General features: G+C 41.4%; 1 protein-coding gene across 11 annotated transcripts in view; it reads left to right on the top strand.

Annotated features, from left to right (window-relative positions):
• The window catches only part of GLCE (glucuronic acid epimerase), a 110,499-nt gene that overhangs the window by 51,451 nt on the left and 31,460 nt on the right, over window positions 1-27,588 (top strand). Inside the window, exons 1-2 of one of the 11 annotated variants that reach the window (XM_043494192.1) lie at window positions 1,043-1,440; window positions 1,631-1,686. The exons of the other annotated variants lie outside the window; for them this stretch is intronic. Coding sequence (XP_043350127.1) covers window positions 1,658-1,686 — 29 coding nt within the window. The 5' untranslated portion in view covers window positions 1,043-1,440; window positions 1,631-1,657. Of the gene's footprint in view, window positions 1-1,042; window positions 1,441-1,630; window positions 1,687-27,588 lie in introns of those variants that run through there. 11 annotated transcript variants of the gene reach the window in all.

Genomic DNA, 27,588 nt, shown 5'->3' on the forward strand with positions numbered 1-27,588 from the left:
TACTCTGAAACCAATTTTTTAAAAGTAACTCTTTAGTCTTGAACCTGAAGTTCCTGAAAATGGTAGTGGGCATAGAACATGCTAAATAAACTGTTATAAAATTTCACAGAATGCTGTAAACTGTTTTGCCAATAAACTAATTTTATCGTGGATCAATAGGTTCCATTTGTAGAGTGGTTTAACAGTCTTGAGCTTAATAGCTCTTTTGCCTGAAGTAATGTTGTATGGTCAAGATTAATGTGTAGGTATAGTATCCTTGTCAGTTTCAACACATTTTTCTTTATATACTCTCATTAGATTAATGATGCTATTGTAGGATGGATGTAAATTTATCTATAAAGCAATCATTATGAATTTGTTTCCAGTGTATTTATGATCTGTTAGAAGCTTGCAAATCTGTAAATATTGATACAAAAAGTACACTTCACTTACCACGGAAACTGAGATTTAAGTGATCAGTTTTTTTTTAATTCAATTAAACTGTAAAAGATGCCCAAATTTCAGCCTTTGCCTGAATGAAATCTTATTAACCTGACAGAGGGCCTACTCTTTGCCATGTATGCTTGGAAGTAAGATAGACATAGAGACAGTCATTGTAATGGCCTGCAGCCATAGGTGCTAACTTTCTAATGTGCCGAGGGAAGAGCGCCCGGCTCTGTCCAAGGCCTCACCCCCACTCCACACCTTCCCCCATCCTGCCCCTTCGTGCCCAGTTTCACCCCCTCCGCTGAGCATGCCCTGCTCTCACTCCTCCCCCCTCCTCCCAGCGCTTCCTCCATGCCACGGAGAAGCTAATCCGTGGTGGGCAGGAGGTGCTGGGAGAGAGGGGGAGGCGCTGATTGGTGGGGTTGCCAGTGGATGGGAAGCGCTGAGGGGAGGAAGAGGCGCTGATAGGGGGGCTGCTGGTGGGTGCTCAGCCCCTCCCGCCCATGGGTAATCCAGCTGCAGCCTGCAGCTCTTGGGCTGTGATTTTGTAAGATTTCTCAAACAAGGCAGTTATGATATTCGTAATACTAAAAACAAAAATCTTTACCTTTGTAGTTAACTTTTTGCAAATAACGTTAACTCTGATCCACCTGTTATTGCCCACCTACCTGTTTTTTGTTTTGGGGTTGAAATTTGGATTTCTACTACAATAAGGATGCCTCCACAGAGCTCTAGAGTCTTCTGAAGCACTTTTTTTTGTAAAGCAACTCTATCAACAACCATAATGACTGTACCTCATCTAATTTACCTGTAGTGACAACCCAGTATACCTCCCTGTATTGTGCTTACAGACATGAGAATCATCCTGTTTACACCATCCTCTGGTTCACAGTAAACATCTAATATATTCTGTATAGGCAGTTCAGAAATTGTACAGAACTGAGGATATTCTACCATCTCCAGAGAAACCAATGTACTTCATCCACTCTGTCACATACGGGCTAGAAGACACACATTGTAGCTATAAGAAAAGGAGTACTTGTGGCACTATAGATTTCCACTCCATATGGCTCAATTCAGTGCCTTGCATAATGACAGGTTTCAGAGTAGCAGCCGTGTTAGTCTGTATTCGCAAAAAGAAACTGAGTACTTCCTTTTCTTTTTGTGAATACAGACTAACATGGCTGCTACTCTGAAACCTGACATTGTAGCTATGTAATCCATCTTCCCCATGTGGCTAAAAGACTCCTTCAGAAACGGGTATCATAAGTACCTTTTGGACTGTCCATTTCCCAGGCCATTAAAATATATCACAGATAGTAGTGACCACAGTTGCTGATAAACACCTTAGGCAGGTAGCTAGAATGCAATTATTTTCATGTTGTCAGTAATGTCTTATATGCCCTTTGACACACACACACCCCTCCCCAAATGTATAAATCAGAGTTGATCTCATTTTCAAGAAATTTAAATCTAAACTTCTTAATTTCTGAACTAGATTATGAGGCACAAATAAAGCTGTTGACAAATGTGTATTCAACCCTAACCTAATTGGTCCGGGCAAAGTTGATTTTCCTGGCGAATAACTTAATGAAAACAAAACCTCACCACAACGTATGTATCCAATACTGAACTTTGGTTGGAATGTGTGTTGTATGTTTCCAGAACTTAAACAATTCCAATGGGAGACAGAGTAAATACAGTTTACAGATATATAATGCAGGGGGTTGGACTAGATGACCTCCTGTGGTCCCTTCCATCCCTGATATTCTGGGGGGGAGGGATAGCTCAGTAGTTTGAGCATTGGCCTGCTAAACCCAGGGTTGTGAGTTCAGTCCTTGAGGGGGCCATTTAGGGATCTGGGGCAAAAATTGGGAATTGGTCCTGCTTTGAACAGGCCATTGGACTAGATGACCTCCTGAGGTCCCTTCCAACCCTGATATTCTGTGATTCCAAACTCTATCTGGTCTTCATTGTATGTTTGCTGCCTTAAAAAATGGGCTGTTCTTTTAATTTTTTGACATGGTATAGTGCAAGGTTTGTCTTTACCTCAGCTCAGTGAAAATCTTGATGCTGAATATATTTTAGTTGAGGTTAATGCATTTTCTCTTACAGTAGTTTCTTGGTAAAAACTCATCTGTTGTGGTAAGCGTCTCTTTACGAAAGCTTATGCTCAAATAAATTTGTTAGTCTCTAAGGTGCCACACATCCTCCTTTTCTCTTTGGATGAAGAAAATCAAACTCTAAGGCATTTAAACTAATGTACTATTTTTAAAGTTCTGCAGAATATCTCCTGGTAGAAAGATCTGGAATCTCTACCCTGCTAGTCTAGGCATGTTTAATCACTGTACTGTGAATATTGTAACCCTTTTATTAAAACAAAGCTTCCAGTCATGGAAAAGTCAGCATTCTGTTGTCAGTTTAAAATTGGGAGTGCTTTTAATTATTCCCGAAACCTACACAATTACTGCAAAAGCAAATCTTTATCCTAATGTAAAATCAATAAAAATAATGCAATTTGTGTCTAGTCAAGTGCTTTAGGAATTGTTAATGCAAAAAGTGTTCTTTCTTGATTTACCAGCAACAGGGTTTCTAATAAATCCAAATCAAAGACTTCAGACTAAAAAAATGTAATTTTAATTGATTCATTTTTCCCAAGAGACTATTGCCAGGATGACTACTTAAAATGCAAATTGTGTAGAGGAGAAATGATACTGAAACAGTTGTAAATAATGCCTCTTTAAACTTTTTTTTAATTGAATTTTTACTGTAAAGTCAATTTGGTTAGTGATCTTCAGTAATTATTTCAGTTCAGTTAAATATTTATGGGGTTTTGTGCTATTGGGAAAGGTATGCTTGGATCCCTAAGAGGTTACACAGAGCCTCTTGAGCTTTGGGTTAGTTTTTGTAGCGGTATATGAAGCCGCAAAAGGCTGCTTCTATTCTTGGAGTGTGCGTCTCGTCTATTCTGGTGAAAACCAGTCTCTTTTTAGAAAATGTTCACATTGATACGATAGTTGCACATTTGATTTTCAATGTGTTAAATTTCATAAGCATGTAGAGTTTATATTTAACCTCACGTTTTTCATGCCTCTGTCAGCTTGCTCTTTTCTCTGGCAAAAATGAAAATTTCATTTGTAGCTCAGGAGAAATGTTTAATAAAAGTAACTTTCATATCACAGTTGGACAAATTCACAAGGCTAAAAAAATTACATAAAGTTTACTAAAGCTATTTTTCCTGTATCCCAATAAAGCTAAATTAATTTCTTTTAAAAGTGGAGGGGGAAAAATAGGAAAGAAGCAGGTTTTTTTCTCACCATTTTGAGTGTGCCATAAGGATAAGATTGTACTTTCATAAAAATTTCCTTGTAATTACAAGAGCTGTAGGAAGCTACTTTTTAATGAGTTTATGAGCATTTGATGAAAAGATCTAGGCTGCTATTGACCTTTCATAGCCGTTCACAAAAACAGAAAGCAAGTAAAGATGATACTGTTTGTTAGGATGATGAGAATTCCTTCTTCCACAAAATGGAGCCTGACTGAGCACATACTGGGGAAATAAGTAACCCATAAAAACAAATAATTGATACCATCAGTGTATTCAGAATAGCTGCAAGAACTAATGCATAAAACAGTGATGGTAAAACTAACTTTGCGGGAGAAATAACCTGGGATTGGTAGAAAATAATACCTGACCAGGTGTTTTAGGATATTGTAACAAGTGCATATGGTGAATGAATAGGCCCTTAAAAGTTCTTCTAAGTTTTGAATTACCTTAGTGCTAACTAGGGGAAATCATCAGTTTAGAATCTATCTTAAAATGTGTGATTTGAAGAACATTTGTATATGCCAGATCATTTCTGTGACCAGAAGGAAATTATATGTAAGATTGAAATTTATAGTCTTTTGTTGGAAGATCACTGAAGATGAGAAAATGCCTTTCCACGGCTTCTTACTTGTGGCTAATGGGCTTTTCATAAACACTTCCTTTATAGAGAGCTACATGATTCTGGTTATTTTGTGTTCAGTTTTGATGCCAATACCTCCTGTGAAAAAAAATGCTCCTTTTTTTTCCTCACAACATTGATAATTTATTTATTTTATTGCAGCAGCACCTACAGGTCCCATTCAGGGATTAGTGCCAATTATACTAAGAGCTGTATAGACATAAAGTAAAAGAGCTTGCATGCTTAGAGGTGAAATCATGGCCCCACCTAAGTCGATTGCAAAACTCCCATTGACTTCAGTGTGGCCAGGATTTCACTCTTGATTTAGAACACATGTAATAAATTGGGGGTGAATAGAATGGAGAGGACCAGGAAACAAAGATGCTTAGGTAAAAGTTCACTTGTCATTTCAGTCTTCAGCAGCAAACGTGCTCTTCTCCATTAACCTTAGTTCCACCAAAGTCCACGCTGTATAGACACTGGTTCCTGTTTAGTATCCTGTAAATATGGCCTACGTTCTTTGTTCCCAGATGAATACATTTTATATTTAGCCATTTAAGATGCATATCATTTGCTTGCACTCATTTTACCAAGCAATACAGGTTGCTTTGTATCAGTGACCTGTCATTTTCATTATTCACCACTCCTCCAGTCTGTCATCTGCTGACTTGATCAAGTGACTATTTTGTTTTCTTTCAGTAAAAATGTTAAATAGCGTAGGGCCAAGAACGTTCCCCGTGGGACCCCCCCATCCCAGAAACGCTCCCATTCAATGATTCTTCATTTACAATTACGTTTTGAGACCTATCAATTAGCCAGTTTTTAATCCATTTAATATATGCCATGTTAATTTTCTGTCTAGTTTTTAGTCAAAATGTCATATGGTACGAAGTCAAACACCTTGTAGAAATCTAAGTATATTACATCAGCACTATTAACTTGTAATCTCAAAAAAAAAAATCAGGCTTAATTTGACAGGATCTATTTTCCATAAACTCATTTTGATTGACATTAATTATACACGTATATAAATTATACATATAAAAATTAATGGTTTTGACTTTTATGCTGTTTGTGCATTATAAATGTGATCTAGTCATGACCACTTGTACCTAAGTACCATTTGTTCTGTGATCAGTTCCGGTTTATCCATCAAAATGAAGTCTCATATAGATTCCTCAGCATCAGATGCAATACTTCTTGATTAAGGAACTGTCAGTATAATGTTTAGAAATTCCAAGGATGTTTTAGGACTGGCAGCATGAGACCTTCAGCATATGTTATCAATATCTTGATTTTGTGCTAAAGAAGTGTGCATACCTTCCCTGTTCTTACTCTCCCTTTTTTGTTATTAGTTGAATACCCTACATACTGACTCTGCTAGACAGCCTGTCCCTGGGGAGATTGCTCCCTCTACAGAAGTGGAAGGCCATCCCAACTATACAGCCTTCTCTAGCCATAGAAGGTGAACCAATATTCCACAAAACCAAAACTCTCCTCCACTTACCTCACCACTTCCAGAGTCTACTTCCATCACTCGTGGGATGAGAAGGATCTGACATTTTCATTTGAACGGTCTTCAGCATGCTTCCAAGTTCCTTGAAGTCCTCTATTATGCAATGGTATTAGTGCTGATGTTAACCATCACCAGTGGATCCTTGCCCACTGACTTCAAAAGCTTTTCCAATCTTAGTGATGTCTTGTCTCTTGACTCCAGAAAGGCAACACAGTCCTTTTGTCCACCTGTTCCTTGCAGAATGTTCTTTTGATTCTTCTGAGTATTGAATCCCCAGTAAGGATTGTTTATCTTCCTTAGACAACTGGAGAACTCTCTGGGCAAGCTTTATTTTCTTGTAGGTTGTGCTTAGCTTCCACAGGTGTGTTCCATACATCTCTCCATTCCCTTGGACCAGTGGGATCCAAGGAGGTATCTTCCACAGTTTTCATGTTGAGGACTTGGAATCAGGTGGGAACTTGGATGATAGTTATGTCATATGTAGCTGTGTGAAGGAAGCAACCAATATGTCTGATGGGTAAGGGACGAACCTTCTGGGAAGGGGACAGAACTCCCAGACAAGGGCCTAATCCTGTTTTCAATGAAGTCAGAACTCTCTAACTTCAGTGAGAATGGGATCAAACTTAGTGTCTGTCTGAAGGCTGCTGTGCTTCACTCCTGTTCAGTCTCCAGTTTACAGGGGTTTTAGCTGTTTGGAAAGGCACAAAGAGAGAAACAGTAATTATTTCTCTTTGGATGACGTAGTGGAATGATATAGCCTATTAAAAAGCACTGGAAGCTTCAAAATTGGGTAAAGCTGAGTTCTGCGGTTTTTTGAGCACCAGATGTTAGGGTTGTGATGAGCCCAAGCAAAATCCTGGTGGGCCTTAGGTGCAAGTTTCTGTCAAAATATTCATGATTTTAACTGATTTAGTCTATTCAGAAACCTTTTCGTAGGGGAGTAAATTAAGAGACTTTATTGACAGCAGCTGCTTGAATGGCAAAATAGTCTCAAGATTCCATTGTTGTACTCAGACTAGAGCATCCTCTGAGCTGTGCAGACCTGTATTTGTTGACTGTGTAGCTGAGGAATGTTTATCTAGACTGTTACTAGGACTGAAGAAAGCTACTAAAACCCCAGATCCCAACTGAACACAAGCTCACAAAGCCCAGTCCTGCAGTCCCTCAGACAAAAATCCCATTGTGAGTCTCTTGTTGGAAGTTGCACCTTAGACTGAAGCTGGAGCTCATCCAGTCAGAGGCCTCATGCGGGAAATAAAAACAGTGTTGCAAACCCAGAAAAATCAGACTGCTCATGCCAGTACAAAGATTGTTCTGTTGCAATTTCTTTCTCATGAAACTGAGTAAAAGGTTGCTGCTATTCCTTTACTCTAGTTAATTTATATTGATGGACAAACAAGGTTTCTCTGTCCGCCTTTTTACCAAAGATTGATGCCATGCAGAAAAGCAGAGGGGGGAGATATTCCCTGAATGATAGTAAAAAGAAAACTCTGACTCAGGTTGTCCTTGTGGGCTATATGACATATACGGGTTGAAGCTTAATTAGTATCACTTTTTTGGGGGATGCTGCATATAATTCTTTATAGTGGGCTTTAAAATATTTCCTTGTATAATTCAGCAATAAACGCTTAAAATCTATTTTGAGAAGCTGAGCCAAAGATTTTTAGAGGGAGCTTCTGGATTAAGGTAGATTGTGAACCTTGTCTGATAATTCTTATCCCTGTCTTGTATACATGAGATCTGTATCTTCCTGAGTCCCCTAAGTATTTGGAGCTTTTAGTCGTAGAGGCTACTGGATAGAAAGAGAAAATAACAGGAGCATCCTAAAGACCTTCTATCTATATATTTAGATAGATATGAGAGAGAGAGATGCCGGCAGCTGTCCATGTAACCCCTTTAGCAAAAATATTTTTATTTTCTGGGATTAATCACTAGTACTGGACTAATAAAGTGAAAGATTTCCTTCCTTCACACTTTGTTCCTTCCATTACTTCTGCTGTTGCATAACTTTAGCTCATTCCTTTTTCTTGGCACATAGTGTAAAATAATTTGCAACATGCTTAGAATGGCTGTTTTGTCTTCCCCTGTGAAGAAGATGCATCATCACAACAGATTTCTCTCCACTCTGCTGTGGTCTGTCTATCTTTGGTCTCTAGATTTATAAACATTGTCATGGTTTTCTCAAAACACCAAATGGCTTCAGGATCCTGGAGTTGTAGGCAACTCTATGGCCCAGACCCTGAGCTTCATGTGAGGATTAGAGGTGTGCACACACATACTAATGCGTGCATTGAGCCTGCTTTGTGCTTCTCTAGTCTGAGATTGGCTGTGAGCTAGTCAGATAGAAAGAATAGTAAATATGGCAGGCGACCAGCTTGGCTTAATGGTGAAATCCTAGCGGATCTTAAACATAAAAAAGAAGCTTACAAGAAGTGGAAGCTTGGACATATGACCAGGGAAGAGTATAAAAATATTGCTCGGGCATGTAGGAAAGATATCAGGAGGGCCAAATCGCACCTGGAGCTGCAGCTAGCAAGAGATGTCAAGAGTAACAAGAAGGGTTTCTTCAGGTATGTTGGCAACAAGAAGAAAGCCAAGGAAAGTGTGGGCCCCTTACTGAATGAGGGAGGCAAGCTAGTGACAGAGGATGTGGAAAAAGCTAATGTACTCATGCTTTTTTTGCCTCTGTTTTCACTAACAAGGTCAGCTCCCAGACTGCTGTGCTGGGCAACACAAAATGGGGAAGAGATGGCCAGCCCTCTGTAGAGATAGAGGTGGTTAGGGACTATTTAGAAAAGCTGGACGTGCACAAGTCCATGGGGCCGGACGAATTGCATCCGAGAGTGCTGAAGGAATTGGCGGCTGTGATTGCAGAGCCCTTGGCCATTATCTTTGAAAACTCGTGGCGAACGGGGGAAGTCCCGGATGACTGGAAAAAGGCTAATGTAGTGCCCATCTTTAAAAAAGGGAAGAAGGAGGATCCTGGGAACTACAGGCCGGTCAGCCTCACCTCAGTCCCTGGAAAAATCATGGAGCAGGTCCTCAAAGAATCAATCCTGAAGCACTTAGAGGAGAGGAAAGTGATCAGGAACAGTCAGCATGGATTCACCAAGGGAAGGTCATGCCTGACTAATCTAATCGCCTTTTATGATGAGATTACTGGTTCTGTGGATGAAGGGAAAGCAGTGGATGTATTGTTTCTTGACTTTAGCAAAGCTTTTGACACGGTCTCCCACAGCATTCTTGTCAGCAAGTTAAGGAAGTATGGGCTGGATGAATGCACTATAAGGTGGGTAGAAAGCTGGCTAGATTGTCGGGCTCAACGGGTAGTGATCAATGGCTCCATGTCTAGTTGGCAGCCGGTGTCAAGTGGAGTGCCCCAGGGGTCGGTCCTGGGGCCCGTTTTGTTCAATATCTTCATAAATGATCTGGAGGATGGTGTGGATTGCACTCTCAGCAAATTTGCGGATGATACTAAACTGGGAGGAGTGGTAGATACGCTGGAGGGGAGGGATAGGATACAGAAGGACCTAGACAAATTGGAGGATTGGGCCAAAAGAAATCTAATGAGGTTCAATAAGGATAAATGCAGGGTCCTGCACTTAGGATGGAAGAATCCAATGCACCGCTACAGACTAGGGACCGAATGGCTCGGCAGCAGTTCTGCGGAAAAGGACCTAGGGGTGACAGTGGACGAGAAGCTGGATATGAGTCAGCAGTGTGCCCTTGTTGCCAAGAAGGCCAATGGCATTTTGGGTTGTATAAGTAGGGGCATAGCGAGCAGATCGAGGGACGTGATCGTTCCCCTCTATTCGACACTGGTGAGGCCTCATCTGGAGTACTGTGTCCAGTTTTGGGCCCCACACTACAGGAAGGATGTGGATAAATTGGAAAGAGTACAACGAAGGGCAACGAAAATGATTAGGGGTCTAGAGCACATGACTTATGAGGAGAGGCTGAGGGAGCTGGGATTGTTTAGTCTGCAGAAGAGAAGAATGAGGGGGGATTTGATAGCTGCTTTCAACTACCTGAAAGGGGGTTTCAAAGAGGATGGCTCTAGACTGTTCTCAATGGTAGCAGATGACAGAACGAGGAGTAATGGTCTCAAGTTGCAATGGGGGAGGTTTAGATTGGATATTAGGAAAAACTTTTTTACTAAGAGGGTGGTGAAACACTGGAATGCGTTACCTAGGGAGGTGGTAGAATCTCCTTCCTTAGAGGTTTTTAAGGTCAGGCTTGACAAAGCCCTAGCTGGGATGATTTAACTGGGACTTGGTCCTGCTTTGAGCAGGGGGTTGGACTAGATGACCTTCTGGGGTCCCTTCCAACCCTGATATTCTATGATTCTATGATTCTATGATTCAGATCTCCTGAGGTTAAACTGGAGCAGGCTTAAGACCCCAAGGTGCTATTATGTCATCTGAGCAAATGGTGAGGCACAAGCAGTGCCCCCTACATTGCTGACCAGGAGTGGAGAGGCATACGGCTATACTGCCCAAGGATTCCCCTACACAGGGGTGATTCTCCAAGAGCTGAGTAAACTAGATTTTAGGACCTGTTTGCAGTGGGAGAGTACCAAAGAGTGTTTTGAACAGAGCCGTGGTTTAGGCTTTGTGTGTTGTCTTTGAGGATCCAAAGAGATTGAGGCAGTTTTACCTCGCATTTTAGTTTGATTGTGTGAGACTCAGGTTACTACAGCTGTTCGCCACACTCCCCACGGAAGGATCTAAATCTGGTGTGGGCATGGAGGATGTGGTTCCTACTTTCTGCACTTAGGAAATTCCCCTGTAGGAGGATTGTATTGGTGCTGCTGCTTCTCTATTTAGTGCTTCCCTATCAACCGAGTAAAACAGATGTGATCCTGATCAAGGCAGTTATGTGCAGGGTCAGCAAAAGATCTATTTTACTTATTTTTTTCCACATTAGCAGAAGATCATGTCTGCTATTTTAAAGCACTTTACTAATATGGCCCCACTGAAGTGGAAAATAAGGAGGATTGTGTCTAATGGAGGATTGAAACAAAGGAGGGGAATACAGAACCTGCAGGAAAAATCGGGGGAAGAGACAAGCAAAAACAAAGAGTGGTGGGAGAAATGAGAGAGGGACCTCAAAAGGGTTTGGGAAACAAACTAAGGCTATCCTTCTTTTCAGTGTGTGGTTTTTTTTGCAAAGGAAGTTGTTTAGTCTGAAGAAAAGGAATACTTGTGGCACCTTAGAGACTAACAAATTTATTTGAGCATAAGCTCATGCATTCATGAAGTGAGCTGTAGCTCACAAAAGCTTATGCTCAAATAAATTTGTTAATCTCTAAGGTGCCACAAGTACTCCTTTTTCTTTTTGCGAATACAGACTAACACAGCTGCTACTCTGAAACCTGTTTAGTCTGAGTATACTGAGAAGGAAAGTAAGTTACTACTCCCTCCCCCTTTTTTTGAGTGAGTTGGGGTGTCACATATATAAGGGATCAAGACCCCATCCCCATTTTAAAGACAGAACTACTCCTGTTAAAGGTGATCTGGAGAAGAGAACTTTGCATTTTCATGGAAGTGACTACTTTACAGCCATGCTTTATTTTATTGTCTGCTCTGTGTGGCAACAACATTTGAGATCATGGAGTAATTAACACTTGCCCCTGTAAAGTTTCACAATCTGGAGCTGACTGCAGTAGGATGAGGTCTGTGCAAGAAACAGTTGTATTAAGAATTCAGGTTTCAGAGTAGCAGCCGTGTTAGTCTGTATTCGCAAAAAAGAAAAGGAGTACTTGTGGCACCTTAGAGACCAACAAATTTATTTGAGCATAAAATGGACATCATACCAAAAGGACTGAAGGTAAAAAATCCATTACAATCTACATACCACACAGACTATGCTGACACCTTGTGCCACACGCTCTCAAAGAAACTGCGGAACCACCTGATCAACATCCTTTACAGCAAACAGGGAAAGATTAAGAATGAGCTCTCAAAACTGGATACTCTCATAAAGAACCAACCTTCCACACAAACTTCCTCATGGCTGGACTTTACAAAAACTAGACAAGCCATCTACAACACACACTTTGCTTCTCTACAAAAGCAAAAGGACAATAAACTATCTAAACTACTACATGCCACAAGGGGCCACAACAATGGTTCCCTTAACCCACCCAGCAATATTGTTAATCTGTCCAACTATACTCTTAGGACAGATTCTTCTGCTGGGCTATCTCGGGGCCTCTCCTTTTGCCCCTCTACCCCCACAAACATGATACAGTTCTGTGGTGACCTAGAATCCTATTTTCGACATCTCCAACTTGAGGAGCATTTCCAACACACCTCTAACCAACATATTAACCCACAGGGACCTTCCTACCAACACTACAAAAAGGATTCTGGGTGGACTTCTGAAGGTCGAAATAACAGACTGGACTTCTACATAAAGTGCTTCCGCCGACATGCACGGGCTGAAATTGTGGAAAAGCAGCATCACTTGCCCCATAACCTCAGCTGTGCAGTACACAATGCCATCCACAGCCTCAGAAGCAACTCTGACATCATAATCAAAAAGGCTGACAAACACTGAGGGTTACCAAAAGAAACTACAGCATTTGCTCAAGAAACTCCCTGAAAAAGCACAAGAACAAATCCTCACAGACACACCCCTGGAACCCCGACCTGGGGTATTCTATCTGCTACCCAAGATCCATAAACCTGGAAATCCTGGACGCCCCATCATCTCAGGCATTGGCACCCTGACAGCAGGATTGTCTGGCTATGTAGACTCCCTCCTCAGGCCCTACGCTACCAGCACTCCAAGCTATCTTCGAGACACCACTGACTTCCTGAGGAAACTACAATCCATCAGTGATCTTCCTGAAAACACCATCCTAGCCACTATGGATGTAGAAGCCTCTACACCAACATTCCACACAAAGATGGGCTACAAGCCGTCAGGAACAGTATCCCTGATAATGTCACGGCTAACCTGGTGGCTGGACTTTGTCCTCACCCATCACTATTTCACATTTGGGGACAATGTATACCTTCAAATCAGTGGCACTGCTGTGGGTGCCCACATGGCCCTACAGTATACCACCATTTTTATGGCTGACTTAAAACAATGCTTTCTCAGCTCTCGTCCCCTAATGCCCCTACTCTACTTGCGCTACATTGATGACATCTTCATCATGTGGACCCATGGAAAAGAAGCCCTTGAGGAATTCCACCATGATTTCAACAATTTCCATCCCACCATCAACCTCAGCCTGGACCAGTCCACACAAGAGATCCACTTCCTGGACACTACGGTGCTAATAAGTGATGGTCACATAAACACCATCCTATACTGGAAACCTACTGACCGCTATTCCTACCTACATGCCTCTAGCTTTCATCCAGATCATACCACACGATCCAGTGTCTACAGCCAAGCTCTACGATACAACTGCATTTGCTCCAACCCCTCAGACTGAGAAACACCTACAAGATCTCTATCATGCATTTACAACTACAATACCCACCTGCTGAAGTGAAGAAACAGATTGACAGAGCCAGAAGAGTACCCAGAAGTCACCTACTACAGGACAGGCCCAACAAAGAAAATAACAGAACGCCACTAGCCATCACCTTCAGCCCCCAACTAAAACCTCTCCAACGCATCAAGGATCTACAACCTATCCTGAAGGATGACCCATCACTCTCACAGATCTTGGGAGACAGGCCAGTCCTTGCTTACAGACAGCCCCCCAACCTGAAGCAAATACTCACCAGCAACCACACAACAGAACCACTAACCCAGGAACCTATCCTTGCAACAAAGCCCATTGCCAACTCTTTCCACATCTATTCAGGGGACACCATCAGCCACACTATCAGAGGCTCATTCACCTGCGCATCTACCAATGTGATATGTGCCAGCATTGCCCCTCTGCCATGTACATTGGTCAAACTAGACAGTCTCTATGTAAAAGAATAAATGAACACAAATCAGACGTCAAGAATTATAACATTCAAACACCAGTTGGAGAACACTTCAATCTCTCCGGTCACTTGATTACAGACCTGAGTGGCTATTCTTCAACAAAAAAAAAACTTCAGAAACAGACTCCAAGAAGAGACTGCTGAATTGGAATTAATTTGCAAACTGGATACAATTAATTTAGGCTTGAATAGAGACTGGGAGTGGATGAGTCATTACATAAAGTAAAACTATTTCCCCATGTTATTTCTCCCCCCACTCCAACCCCCACTGTTCCTCAAACATTCTTAAAAAGAAAAGGAGTACTTGTGGCACCTTAGAGACTAACAAATTTATTTGAGCATAAGCTTTCGTGAGCTACAGCTCACTTCATCGGATACATCCGATGAAGTGAGCTGTAGCTCACGAAAGCTTATGCTCAAATGAATTTTAGTCTCTAAGGTGCCACAAGTACTCCTTTTCTTTTTGCGAATACAGACTAACACAGCTGCTACTCTGAAATCTATCAAACATTCTTAACTGCTGGAAATGGCCCACCTTGATTATCACCACAAGAGGTTTTCCTCCTTCTCTCCCCCCCCCCCCCTCCTGCTGGTAATAGCTCATCTTAAGTCACTCAATCTCCCACTGTATTTTCCACCGAATGCATCCGATGAAGTGAGCTGTAGCTCACAAAAGCTTATGCTCAAATTTGTTCGTTTCTAAGGTGCCACAAGTACTCCTTTTCTTATTAAGAATTCAGTGCAACATAATAGCTTTAGGAATTTACTCCCTGATCTGTCCTCCTTACCTTTCTGGTTATAACAGTCTCTACAGTGTTTATACTTTGAATTGGGCCATTCGTGGATGGGAGCATTCCAGCCATTACTAGAGAGAGTCTGGCTATTGGTTATAATTTAATAGAAGGTAATGCAGGGTATAGGATGGCTTTTTACTGCACTACCAATCCTAAATAAGCAGTGATTGCAGCTAGGTTTTCTCATATGACATTACAGCTGTGTCAGATCCCTCTAGTGCACTTCCCTTCTGTAAAGGATGCAAATAATTCAGCTGTGAAACAGTGCTGACTGTGAAAATCTCACTGTCTATTACACTATTTCCTCAAACCATCTTCGCTACTGAGTAATAGTAGAATCACATTAGATTCCACCTAGAAAATATCTCCCCTTTAACTATGGTGTAATCACTATTTCCTAGTTATAGGAACACTTAGTAATAATTTGAAAAATCTAAAGCAGATAATTGTAGCTCCTCCAGTGAGGCAGCTCACTTTTAAGTCTTTATTCTTTTCTTTAGCGCATCATTATGAAGCGCATAGATATAATCCGTCACTCAGACCTTTTTCCTGAGTCAAGAAATAGGCTATCCTAAACGTTAACAGTACAGGTTACTAAAAGACATAGTTGTATGTCTGTGGGTAAACTACCTTCTGCTTGTGAGTAGTAAGAGCAGAGCTTTCCAGGCTACTGCATTATAAGGTGTTGGGCTAATAGCTATAAGTCTCTCCTCCCACACACACCATAATTACATCTGTAGAAGGACCCATATGGCAGAGATAATGGAGTAGTATCCAATAAAGTATCCTTCTGTCTTTCTGATGGGTGACACATTAGACTAGAATGTCAGTCCTGTAGTAGGGTGTGCTTGACCGTGCAGTCTGTAATGCCATTATTTTAGGTTGCCTAAGAACAAACTACTTAAACTTGCTAATCTCCTAACAGTTGACCAAGGAGTGACACTGGGCATTAAGTAATTGCTAAGGCTGCAAGGATATGAGACTAATAAAACTTTGTCTGAGGGAGTATTTGGTGATAGCAATTAATCTTGGATATTAAGCTCTGCATGGCTGGGATTCTGTCTGCCTGCCTGTCTGTCCGTACAGACCCTTGCTGGAAGAGACCCTAATCTTGTCTGGGGCCGCTAGGCATTACCACAATGCAAATATTAATAATTAGCAACCTGATAAAATAGAATAAGCATTTCCCTGTAGTGCCCTTTAGAATATTACCTTTGAATAGGTGTACTGGAGAATCAACATAGCTGGTGTTTATTGAGCCCAGTGTTTTGTGGGGAAGGACTGGATGGGTGTGAGGTTGTACAGTGGGGTTTTTTTTGTTCTTCCACTCCCCTGTGCTCTCACATTCCAAATTCCTTGGCATGTTCATTGCTGGTACAATTCAAGACTGCTCTTCCTGAGTAAATGACTTGTATACAACTAATGCAAGTACTTACTTAGATCTAGATTTGGTGGGAGGTTGTCCTTTTTTCCATAAATTGTGGGTTGTGTTCTGTAGAAAGAGTATATAGTAAAGCAGTGGTTCTCAGCCAGGGGTACATGTACCCATCCCTTGGGGTACACAGAGGTCTTCCAGGGGTACATCAACTCATCTAGACATTTGCCTGGTTTTACAACAGGCTACATAAAAAGCACTAGTGAAGTCAGTACAAACTAAAATGTCATACAGACAAAATGAGAATGTAAGCAATTTTTCAGTAATAGTGTGCTGTGACACTTTTGATTTTTTGTCTGATTTTTGTAACCAATTAATTTTTTAAGTGAGGTAAAACTTGGGGTACACAAGACAAATGACTCCTGGAAGCAGGTACAGTAGTCTGGAAAGGTTGAAAACCACTGCAGTAAAGCATAGGTGAAAACAGTGCAGTCCACAAATATTTGCATAACTAAGACAATTTTAGTCCTCTCATAGGTTCATAATATAAGGTTTGTAAAATATGAAACATTTGGCTGTGTCTGAAAGGGCTGCAAATGGATATGGCAAAGACTCAAATTAGAAAACTGTACAAAGAGTTTAATAGCAAAACCAGCAGAGCAGAAAATCGCGAAGATCAGGGAAGACTACTGGTTGATCTAATTAGAAAATTATTAAAGCCTGAATCTGGACACTGAAGAAAATGTCATTCCAGACAGAGAGCTCATGGGAGACATGTAACCCCAATGTATATCCTACATAGGACCTGCCTCTTATTTTGAGCTAACATCCTTGACCCTCAGGAAGACAGCCTTCTCAGAATGGTTTGGCATAATATAAAAGTTTTTTTAGCCAGCCAATTCAAATTCCTAGCAGCCAAAATGAATTTAAAAAAACTAGTGTCCCTGTAATATGTTCCACATTCAAAAGGCATGTGTGTGAGATTTTTTTTTTTTGGAGGATTTTATTTATATAAAATGCCTGTTACATCCCAACCCAGCAATTCTAAACTCAGCTTACTGGCTGAAAGTAATCTTGCAAATAACAAGAATGTAGCATTAACAGTGGTCAGAATATTTCCCCTACAAAATTCCTTTCATTGTTAATGTTGCTTCTCCTCCCGAAGTCGAAAAGCTTTACTGCAAAAGTCTTAAGATTTAGGATACAATGAGCTCAAAGCATTTCTTGGGGGAATTGTCTTTATTCCACTGCTCCTATTCTCATAAAGAACAGAGGTTAAAATCCTTTTGACCTTTCTTTGGACCTCTTCTTAAAGTCATAATTCTGTTCTCTGTCTATTAGACATTAAGTAGCTGCTTCCTTTATAACCAATTCATTGTAAGGAAGCTAGTTTCATTCCTCTGCATCTGAAACTGTTTTGCTATCAACGGACTTTCAGCAGATTTGTGTATAACCTATAATTTGTTCTGTCTTATAGCTTTGCATTAGTTTTTTCTGAAGAACAAAAGCAGTAACTCTAAAGATACTGTGCAATCTTATACCTTATTATATATGCACTTTCATGGGGCATATTATGAAATATGGTTTATAAACTGTTCTGTTTTTGTGTAAAAGATAGATCTGCCTTTGTGGTGAGTTTTCAATAGAAAAGAGGATTTGCATGTTATCTTTGTTTCCTACCCAATGCTTGGTGCACCTCTGACTTGCAGGATATGAAAAACTGTGGAAAGAGAATGTGTCCTAAACACATTTGTCTGTGAAGTTAATGCTGGATTCTAAACGGGAATTAAATTAATTTTTCAGGAATTAAAGGGAGAAAATGCAGCATTCCTCCCAAAAATGTAACATAGCTGGGAGATTCCATTGTTAAATGCTTATAATTCTAGCTCTTGGACTTTGTCTCTATTCAACTAGTTAGACCTTGGCCACTGTTTACTAGTATGTACATTTTTTTTTTTTTTTTTGCATACCAGTCCAGGCCTTGCAAGCAAGACTTCACAAAGTGACACATACTTTTCACTTTGTTTGAGCTTTCTGTTAACTCAGTAAAATACTTGTGGTGTTGCTGTAGCACGCTGGAATATTGCAGTTACATGTGTTCAGTGTGAATATTGAAACCAACAAAGAGGAATCTTTACTCTTTGCTGAGCATGCTGTGAGGTCATAAGTGAGAGGTGAATGAAGTCTGCTGCTGAGCTCAAGTTAATTTGGTTTTGTAACCTTACTGTTTGGTTTTGAAAATAGTCCATCTGGGAAATCATAGGTTCATGCTTAATTCACATTTATCAGTGATAAGGTTCACAGTCATTGCCGATATCTTGTATTATGTACTCTGAGAAGAGAGGGAATATTTACAATTGTTGATTTATCTCATAATTGAGAGCTATGGGGGAAAAATACATACATCAAGGTAAGTAGCAGCAGAAAAACCTTCAGTGGAAAATAGTTTTTGTGAACTTTTCCTATTTTACATTGTTCAGTGTTCTGCGGACCATTCTCTTTGAAGATATGTAATTGGAAGCAGCAAAAATTCACTGAAAATGCTTAATTCTGCTGCTGATTAAGTGTCAGCCATAGCTCTTTCAAGCAGTACCACCTGTACAGAACTCCAGAATTTGCTAAGCAATAAAAAAGCATAGTCAACCAGTTATTTTAGATATTTTAAGTTGACTTAAGACAAATTTTCCAATAGGCAGTCTTATTTCTTTGGCTTATTTTATGTATTGTGTGAGAGAATAAAAGAAGGAAAACTATATTTTCAAATTATACAAGTACATGGTCTCAAATTACTTAGGCTGCAAATAAGGTAACTTTCAATGGAAGTGTAACACAGCCATGTGCAATGTTGTACTCTAGGTGTATACTACAAGGTCTGTATTCATCAACACATCTTGGCACTCAGGTGGGCACTCTTTTTATTATCTTGGGGAAATGAGAAGCCCAAGCCCACAGATAGATGGATGCAGAATAAGGAAAATGGAAACTCCTTTCCCACCATGAATATTGATTGATAAAAATCTGTGTTTTGTGATATTGTAGCCCATAGTATCTCTGTATCCTGTAACAAAGGTAACATAGCTGAAAATGTTGGTGCCTATATATGCCAACACACTGTCACCATTACTGTATTATGTTTAATACACAGTGTGTTGTGTAAGGATGTTTTATGGTATACTTGTTACATAAATATTTGAACTCAATGGACCTTAGAATGTGCAGACTCTGGTCAGTACTAGAAGATGTTACATATCTATGGTTGTAGAATAAATTGTATTGTATGAGAAATGGCAGGTGACTTGGTTATTACTGTATCATAATTCTCCCAAATGGATGATTGCTCAAACTTTAAAAACAAAAAAAATCTGTTGACCTAGATCACTCTTGAAAAATTTAGCTCAAAAAGCTAAATGCCAGGGGACATTATGGGCAACCAGAAATGGAGGTAGAATGGGAACCATATTGCCCTGCTGAACTGTCAGCTGCTAGCACTCCGTCTATGAGTCTACCATAGTATATGTGCAGGAATTAATTCAAGAATAACTCCATCCTTCCTCTACAAGGTGGAAGATGGGGAGTTATGCCAATTTCAAATTTCTCTAGTCTCTACCCACACTGTTAAAGGGAGTTCACAAATAGGTCTTGACATAATAATCTGTAACAGTTGCCATGCATGATTAAATGTGACCTGTGCAAAGACTGCATAAGTATAAGTGGCAGAATCATAGGGCACAGCGTAGACACAATGAAGACCCAATATTTGCAAGGATAAAAGGTGAGATCACTCATACTAACAAGTATTGCAAGCCATTTTCACTGAAGTAAAAGCTTTTTGCTTCCTAAAGTAACCAACCATTCATAGCAGCATGTGATTTTATTCTTTCTGAAATTTAATTTCAAACCTAATGAGCAGTAATCTGCAGTGGACAATTAAAATCCTTTGGAATGGCTGAAGGAGGTTGTTTAGACACTTGACCTTCATATCTAATGATAATTCAAACTTCAGAAGTCTCCTGGTAACTAGCCTTGAAAGACTTTACTGTTGTCAGTGTGATTGTAATCCTGTTTGTTCCAGGATATTAGAGAGACAAGATGGGTGGGGTAATACCTGCTATTGAACCAACTTCTGTTGGTGTTAAGAGACAAGCTTTCAAGCTTATTCGATGAAGTGAGCTGTAGCTCACAAAAGCTTATGCTCAAATAAATTTGTTAGTCTCTAAGGTGCCACAAGTACTCCTTTTCTTCAGGCTTATTCAGTGATCTTCTTCAGGTGCTCTTGTTAATTTCCTGTAGAATTACTTGGGATGTGAATTGACAACCAATTTGAACACCTGTCTGCAGATGTTGTGTTATCTTAATATAAAGAATGCATGTGCCAGTTCATCTGATTTCCATAGATTTTCAGCTGAAAGGAGCAAGAATAAATAAATGCAGGGCTCGGGCCAGGGTACATGTCACTGGAGGAGGATATGCTTGCTGGATTTGACCTAAGGCAAGACCCCTAACTCTTCTGCACTTCCTTCTGATCCATGGACTCATGTGCTCATCTATCTTTAGTAACTTCCTTACATGATGAGAGAAGATCGTGAAACTACTCATTGTTTCCAGTCAGCTCCCAGTGTTTTGAGGAATGCAAAGCTTTCCCCCAGCAGCTCCCATCAGGTCAGCTGTGGAGCTCCCTGGAGTGGCGCCTCTATTGCACTCAATATATGACCCTGCCGACCCGGAGCCTCCTTGGTTCCTTCTTACCACCAGTGACAGTCAGTGGAACTGTGGTGATTTGCTTAGCAAGCTGTTCTTGTTTTCCCGAGCCTTTTAGTTTAGTGTAGTTCAGAGTTATTTCTAGCCTAATTTAGTTTTAATTTACTGTAGTTATGACAATAGCTGTTGAGTGGGGATTTCCCTTCCACCCCGACAGTGCTCTCCCTTTGGGGACTCGGGGCATGCTTAAGTCCCAGGGGTTCAAACCCTGTAATGAGCCCATGCCAATGGGCAACCCCCCGCTTGTTTAAAGTGTCTGGGGGAAGTGCACCAAGTGGATAAATGCAGGATTTGTAAAGGATTTCACCATAGAACAAAAAAGAAGCAGGACTTCCTCCTAAAGCAGCTCCTTATAGAGACAGTGCTGAGACCACAATGCACCTTGGCATGGCACGATCCCGGCACAGAGTTAATCGGTGTGCAGTGCTCCAGTGGCAGTAGGAGAAGCAGCACTGTTGAAGGTCTCTGGACACAGAGACCTGTGCCACCGCTGCTCCCTAGCGCCAAAACCGGTGGGAATGGCCCAGCACCTGTCCCATTCCCTGGTGCCACAGAAGCAGCACCAGTAGCGGCAGAGGAGTGGATCTCCAACTCTGAGACCCACCCCTTAGGAGTCAGTCCCAGGGAGGAGCATCGAGTGCCAAGAACTTTCTAGCCGGCACTGTCGACTTTGGCCCCACGAGGGGGACTGTCCAGTCCAGTACTGTTGGACTCCCCAAGCCAGGTGATGGAGGAGGTGGAACTGCCGTCCACCTGGACACCTTTGAGGCCACGAGGGACCTCGTTGCCATGACGGTGCCACGGTCCCGGGTCCTCTGTGCCAAGCCTCTGGCGCAACAACATGCTGCACTGTCTTGAGGCAAACAGGCAATGCTTCATCCTTCAGCACCGCCAGTGGAGGCAAGATACCGCTCAGACTCGTGGTGCCGCTCCAGGTCGCATCAGCGTGTCCGACTGTGGCACCGATCCTCACGGCACCGATCCCTGTCGCACAGCAGGTCCTGCTCCTGGTGCCGGTCGGCGTCTCTGCGCAGACCCTATTCACAGTACCGCTCCAGATCGTGGCACTGCTCCCCAGCCTTGTGGCACCACTTTCCATAAATAGCTGTGCCCACCAGCACCTTCTACACAGCATGGTGTGGAACACGGGTCTACAGGCCGAGGAGGTGGTAGAGTCCGAGGACCCCTATGATTGACATCTTGGCCCCAGAAGTCCCATTGGCTCTACCCCTTATCAAACTATCAAGGCCAACGCAAAGACCATTTGGCAGACCCCAGCCTCCGCGAAGGGTGTGAAGAGGAAATGCTTCATCCCCTCTAAGGGGTATTGAATACCTTTTCACACATCCGCAACCCTGCTCTTTGGTGGTGACCGCAGTGAATGAGAAGGGGAGGTAGGGACAGCAAGCCCCAGCACATAAGTCGAAGGACTCTAAGCGCCTTGATCTGTTCGGGTGCAAGGAGTACTCCACTGGGGGTTTGCAAATCAGGATTGCCAACTAGCTGGAAGCTTCAATTCCTGGAACTCTATGCTGAAATTTAAGTAGCTGGTACCAGCAGAGTCCAGGGAGGAGTTTGGAGCTATTGTTGAGGAGGGCAGAGCAGTGACACGGACCTCTTTACAGGCCTCATTGGACACTGCGGACTCAGCGACGCACAACTTATCCTCTGGTATCGCCAAGCAGCATAGCTCATGGCTGTAAGCCTTGGAGCTTCTGCCTGAGGTCCAACAGACAATGCAGGACTTGCCTTTTGATGGGGTGGGCCCGTTTGCAGAACAGACGGACTGCAGGCTGCACAGCCTAAAAGATTCCCAGGCAACTGAAATAGTTGGGTATGCACATCCCAACATCCCAATGCAAACATTTTAAGCCACAGCAGCAGCGCTCCTATCCTCCACGGCCGAGGCAGGACTTTTACAGGAGAAGGGGCAGGAATAGCAGGTCAAAACCTTGCCACCCCCTGCCCAGGCAGGGCCAAGGCCTGACCAAACCATTGTTGATTTCAAAGCAGGCCTTTTGAAGGTGTGCCTGAGGACAGCACACCAGCCATGACTCTAGTCAAGAAGCAAGGGGAAGGATCCAGTCTGTCTCACTTCTGCCATGCTTGGTCCCAAATAACATTGGACCACTGGGTCCTTCATACAGTAGAAGTGGGATATTCTCTCCAATTCTGCTCCTCCCTCCCTCCCACTCCTCTTCCCTGTCCCTCTTCAGGGGCTCTTCTCATGAGCAACACCTTATCCACGAGGCGTGGACTCTTTACCATAGGAAAAGTGGAGGAGGAGGTTCCTCAGGAGCAAGGGATTCTATTCCTGATACTCCCAAATCCTAATCCCAATATTTCTATTCCTGATACTTCCTAATCATTTAGACAGTAATCTAAATTAGCATTTACTAAACTAGTAAGAAATGGTAGGCAATCCATAAAAGTGTTGCAAAAATAAGTTTACTAATTTGTTCGGAGATGTCCACATCATCATCTTCAAAGTCATTGCCTTCTGAAGAGCATTTTTCATAATATTTCATTCTGACAAACAGGCTTCGCATCTCTTTATGTTGCACTTTTTACATTTGGCATGTGTTCCTTTTTTATGACATGCAGCTGTGGCAGTTTTTTCCTCCAGTTCCCTAGTGTTGAAATCAACACTAGAGGCTGCACTCTGAAGAGCGTTGTCTTGTCTGCCAGTAGTGTCCTGCTTTGACACCAGTGTTGCTTCTTTCTAGTTGAATACTCTGCTCCTTCTCCCTTGTTATGTAACCTCCATCCTACCCCTACTCCCAGAAAAACAAGAACTAAGAGTCCAAGATTTCTGCTCATGTAACCCCATGTGCCTTTTGCACAGCACGATTTTATTTGTTTAGAGACAGAGGGAGGCAGTTGGGAAATTAATGGATTTGTTTGTTTGTATCTGTGTAGACATTCCAGGAGACAGAGCAAGGTCACTTCCTTGGTGACCAGAACCATGCAGAAGCAAGGACTGGTAGTTACTGGGCAGATCAGTGTTTTGTCTCCCTTGTGGATGGAATCATAAATATTCATAACTTGAGAACTGACCCAGTCAGAGCTCCTGTGGGGAGAAGCTATAAAACAGAGGTATAAGAAGCTCAGTGGATGACCCTCAAATGAGAGAGGTGTCTCCTGGAGTCAGAGGCTGAGTCCCAGTGCCTGTGATGCTGCTGCCAGTCTCTTGTGCCCAGTAGTACACAGGATCAAGCCCTTAACACAGCACATGGCCTATTGTCCCATATTTATAAAGCTTGACCTCCAAAGTTAGATGTTTTTCCTCTGATTCTTTATTTTTAGAAAGAAAAACCTGTAAGAAGAACGTAAGAACAGTCATACTGGATCAGACCTAATGGTCCATCTAGCCCAGTATCCTGTCTCTGACAGTGGCTGGTGCTAAATGCTTCAAAGGGAATGAATAGAACAGGCAATTACTCAGTGATCCATCCCCAGTCATCAAGTCCCAGCTTCTGGCCAACAAAGGTTTAGGGCCACCCAGAACTTGGGCTTGCATCCAGGAATATCTTGGCTAATAGCCATTGATGGAGCTTTCCTCCCAGAACTTACCTAATACTTTTTTGATCCTAGTTATCATTTTGGCCTTCATGGCATCCCCTGTCATTGAGTTCCAACAGGTTGGCTGTATGTTGTACAAAGTACTTAGTTATGTTTGTTTGAAACCTGCTGCCTGTTGATTTCAATGCGTGATCCCTGGGTCACAACAACAAATTTAACATTCAACTTTTTTAAAAAAAAAAATCATTAATTTAAAAATCAGATTTATTTTACTTGTTCCTATCCACACTTGTCTCACCTTGGGGAAGCTAAGAAGCCATATGTTCTTATGAAACAGTAGCACAGAGGAGACAGTGCAAATATCAGGCTCCTGTCTTAACTTCTGTTGAAATGGAAAATATATAAATCTTAAACTTGCCATTAAAAAGCTAATAGGCTATGCTGTTGAATGCAGAAAGCAGCAAACCCACTCCTCTGCCGTGAGTAAATGGGCTGGGTGTTGGGGAATGATGTATGCTGGAAGAATTTTCTTTGGAGAGGCTACTCCATTCTCAAGCCTCCTGTAGACTCAGGCCTGTTCTCATTCTCCTGGAACAGGACAGGATGAGCCACAGTATGAGGGATCCCTTGGCCATACTTCCCTCTTCTCTGTGCTGTCCTGCAAGAGGCTCATACTCTGCATGAACCCCCACATCAAATCCTGCCTTCTTGTTTAAGGGTACTGCACCAGTTCTGCTACAAAGCAGATTTTTAAATTAAACAGGTAATTGATGAAGTAGTAAACTAGAAAATAATTTTAATTCCTTCCTAGATCCTGAAAACTAAAGTCAGTAATTCAGTTGCTAGCAAAGAGAAAATGTTCGAACATACCATATGATTTTCTTAACATATTGTAGGGATGGCTGAACATAGTACTGTAAAACCTCCTTTTTCCAAGTTTGCATCTGAAAGTTTTGGCACTATACATCTGGTCAGTCTCTATTTTGAGAACTGGCTTCTGGGTGCCATGGACTGGCATTTCCTCATGGGGCTAGGATAAGTGTCCAGAGGGGTGCTGCTAAGAAGGTAGAAGTATCTGCTTGAGCTATTTAAAAAGCGGCTTCTGAGCTGAATGCGCAAGCAGATGAGTTTAGTAGAGCTCTGTAGTAGCCAGTGCAGTCCAGAGTAGGTAACTACAGTACAGTGAAAGATGATGTGCCAACCAACACCAAAAGAAATTAAGACGCTTCTTAAAAACAAGAATATGAATTTGTTTGCAATTTTACCTGTTTAATGAAAGGACCCTGACTCCTGAAATAGTATATGACAAGATATAGTGAAAGATTTTGTTTCCCTGAGAGGCTAGTTACAGTGATTAGATGTTGCTATCTTGAGACTTGTGGCTTTTAGTGTATTATAGTTTTAAAGCATAAACATGAGAAGGTGATGAAACTGTTTCATCTTTGATTAGGCTTCTGCTTCATCTATTTGTGTGGTAACAATGTAATGCTTAGTAGCTTAAAAAGCATAGTAATACTTTTGTAAGAAGTTGCTAGATTTTGGAGTTTGTGCCATCAACAAGTGTTTTAATAGCTTCATCCACCTGGAGAGCAAGTAGATTTATTCCTGTATGCTAAATGAACTCCTAATCATGACGGAAATTTCCACTAACTCTGTTTTTTCTAGTATGGCATATAAATATGGTACAAAATTTGAAAAAATTTAAATCAATAGTAACAAAGCTTTATGTTAAATTCTAATTCAGTAGAATGACAGAGGCATCGTAGAGACAAGGTGGCTGAGGTAATATCCTTTACTGGACCAAATACTGTTGGTGAGACAAGTTTTAGAGCTTACGCAGAGCTCTTTTTCGGGCCTGGGAAACTAAGTGTCGCTGCTATATACAAGTTGGAACTGGTTGTTTAGCATGAGTAGTTAACAACAAGGTGAGTGAGCTTCCTAGACATGAAGAGCTCTGTGTAGTTCAAAAGCTTGTCTGTCACCAACATGAGTTGGTCCAATAAAAAAATATTACCTTAGCCACCTTGTCTGTCTAATATCCTGGGACCATCACAGCTACATCGCTGTACACAACAAAGACATCTTTTGCATTCTTACTTTGATAACTGAATGCCTGAACTTTAAAAATAGCATGTAACTGGATGTCTGATTTGCACATCCATTTAGTACAAATGCACCCACAAGTTGGGTAATTGTGCACATAAGCTAAATTCTGGCTGTTGGCCGTGTAACTCCTGTAAGTGTCTCAGGCTCTGTCATCTAACGTAAAACGTTTCAGTGTCAATGTAGATTTAGGAGGACACCACTGAACTTTGACTTAGAGCAGTTTTTTAAAATTAATATAATCTGGTGGGGAATGTTTTCAATAGTCTGTACAGCATGAGTGGGATTGAGAAAGGAGGGAAGGAGACAAGCGCCCCTACAACTTGCACTTAAAGTCTTATGTTTGCTATGTTAGATCTCTATTGTTTAACAACCCTTCCTGATGACATTAATGCTGCACAGATAAGTTCGCTTCTGCTGCATGAGAAACCCAGTAATATTATCATTTGTCAAGCGTAGAAAGATTTAAAAACAGTCTAGCAAAGACTATGGTTTAGATGTCCCTCAATTCTATTACAAAAGATATTTAAAATAATATACAGAATTACTTGTGATATATTAAATCTGGATAGGTTTTATGAAATTCTATAATGTAAAACTAATGCTTTCTTGCAATTATAAAGACAGGTTATCTACCATGTAACTTCAGTGATTTGAATAATCTTATATGAAAGGAAAAATGCAAAAAACTCAAACAAAATTAAACCCGCACCCTCATTTAACAAAATTGTTACTTTGTCCATTCCCCTGCATCAAGGCAGAATCAACTTTCTTATTGATAAACCATTCCTGATTACCTTTACAGACTATGGATAGACATATATCTGTACTGTGTGTGTGTGTGTGTGTGTGTGTGTGTGTGTGTGTGTGTGTATAATGTCTATCCATAGTGCAAAAATGTTGCAATTTGACTTTTGAAGGTAGTTTGCATATATTGCCATTTTGATAGTCCAGTCTGTGTTAGCTGTCTGTGCTAATGTAAACACAGATGTGCTTTTTGTCAGAACTGAAAAACATGAGGGAGCTTGGCCCTGAAGAGGGACAGGTCACAAGGGAATGAGTGAATATGCTTTTTCTAAGGTGATCTAACCTTCAGTTCTCACCAAATCTGTCTAGCCAGGAGCGAAGTGCAAATGAAAATGGTATCAGTTGTGCAGTTTTACACCAAAAGAATGATGCTCAAAATCTT

The sequence above is a fragment of the Dermochelys coriacea genome, chromosome 10, assembly GCF_009764565.3.
Source record: "Dermochelys coriacea isolate rDerCor1 chromosome 10, rDerCor1.pri.v4, whole genome shotgun sequence".
Taxonomy (NCBI): Eukaryota; Metazoa; Chordata; order Testudines; family Dermochelyidae; genus Dermochelys; species Dermochelys coriacea.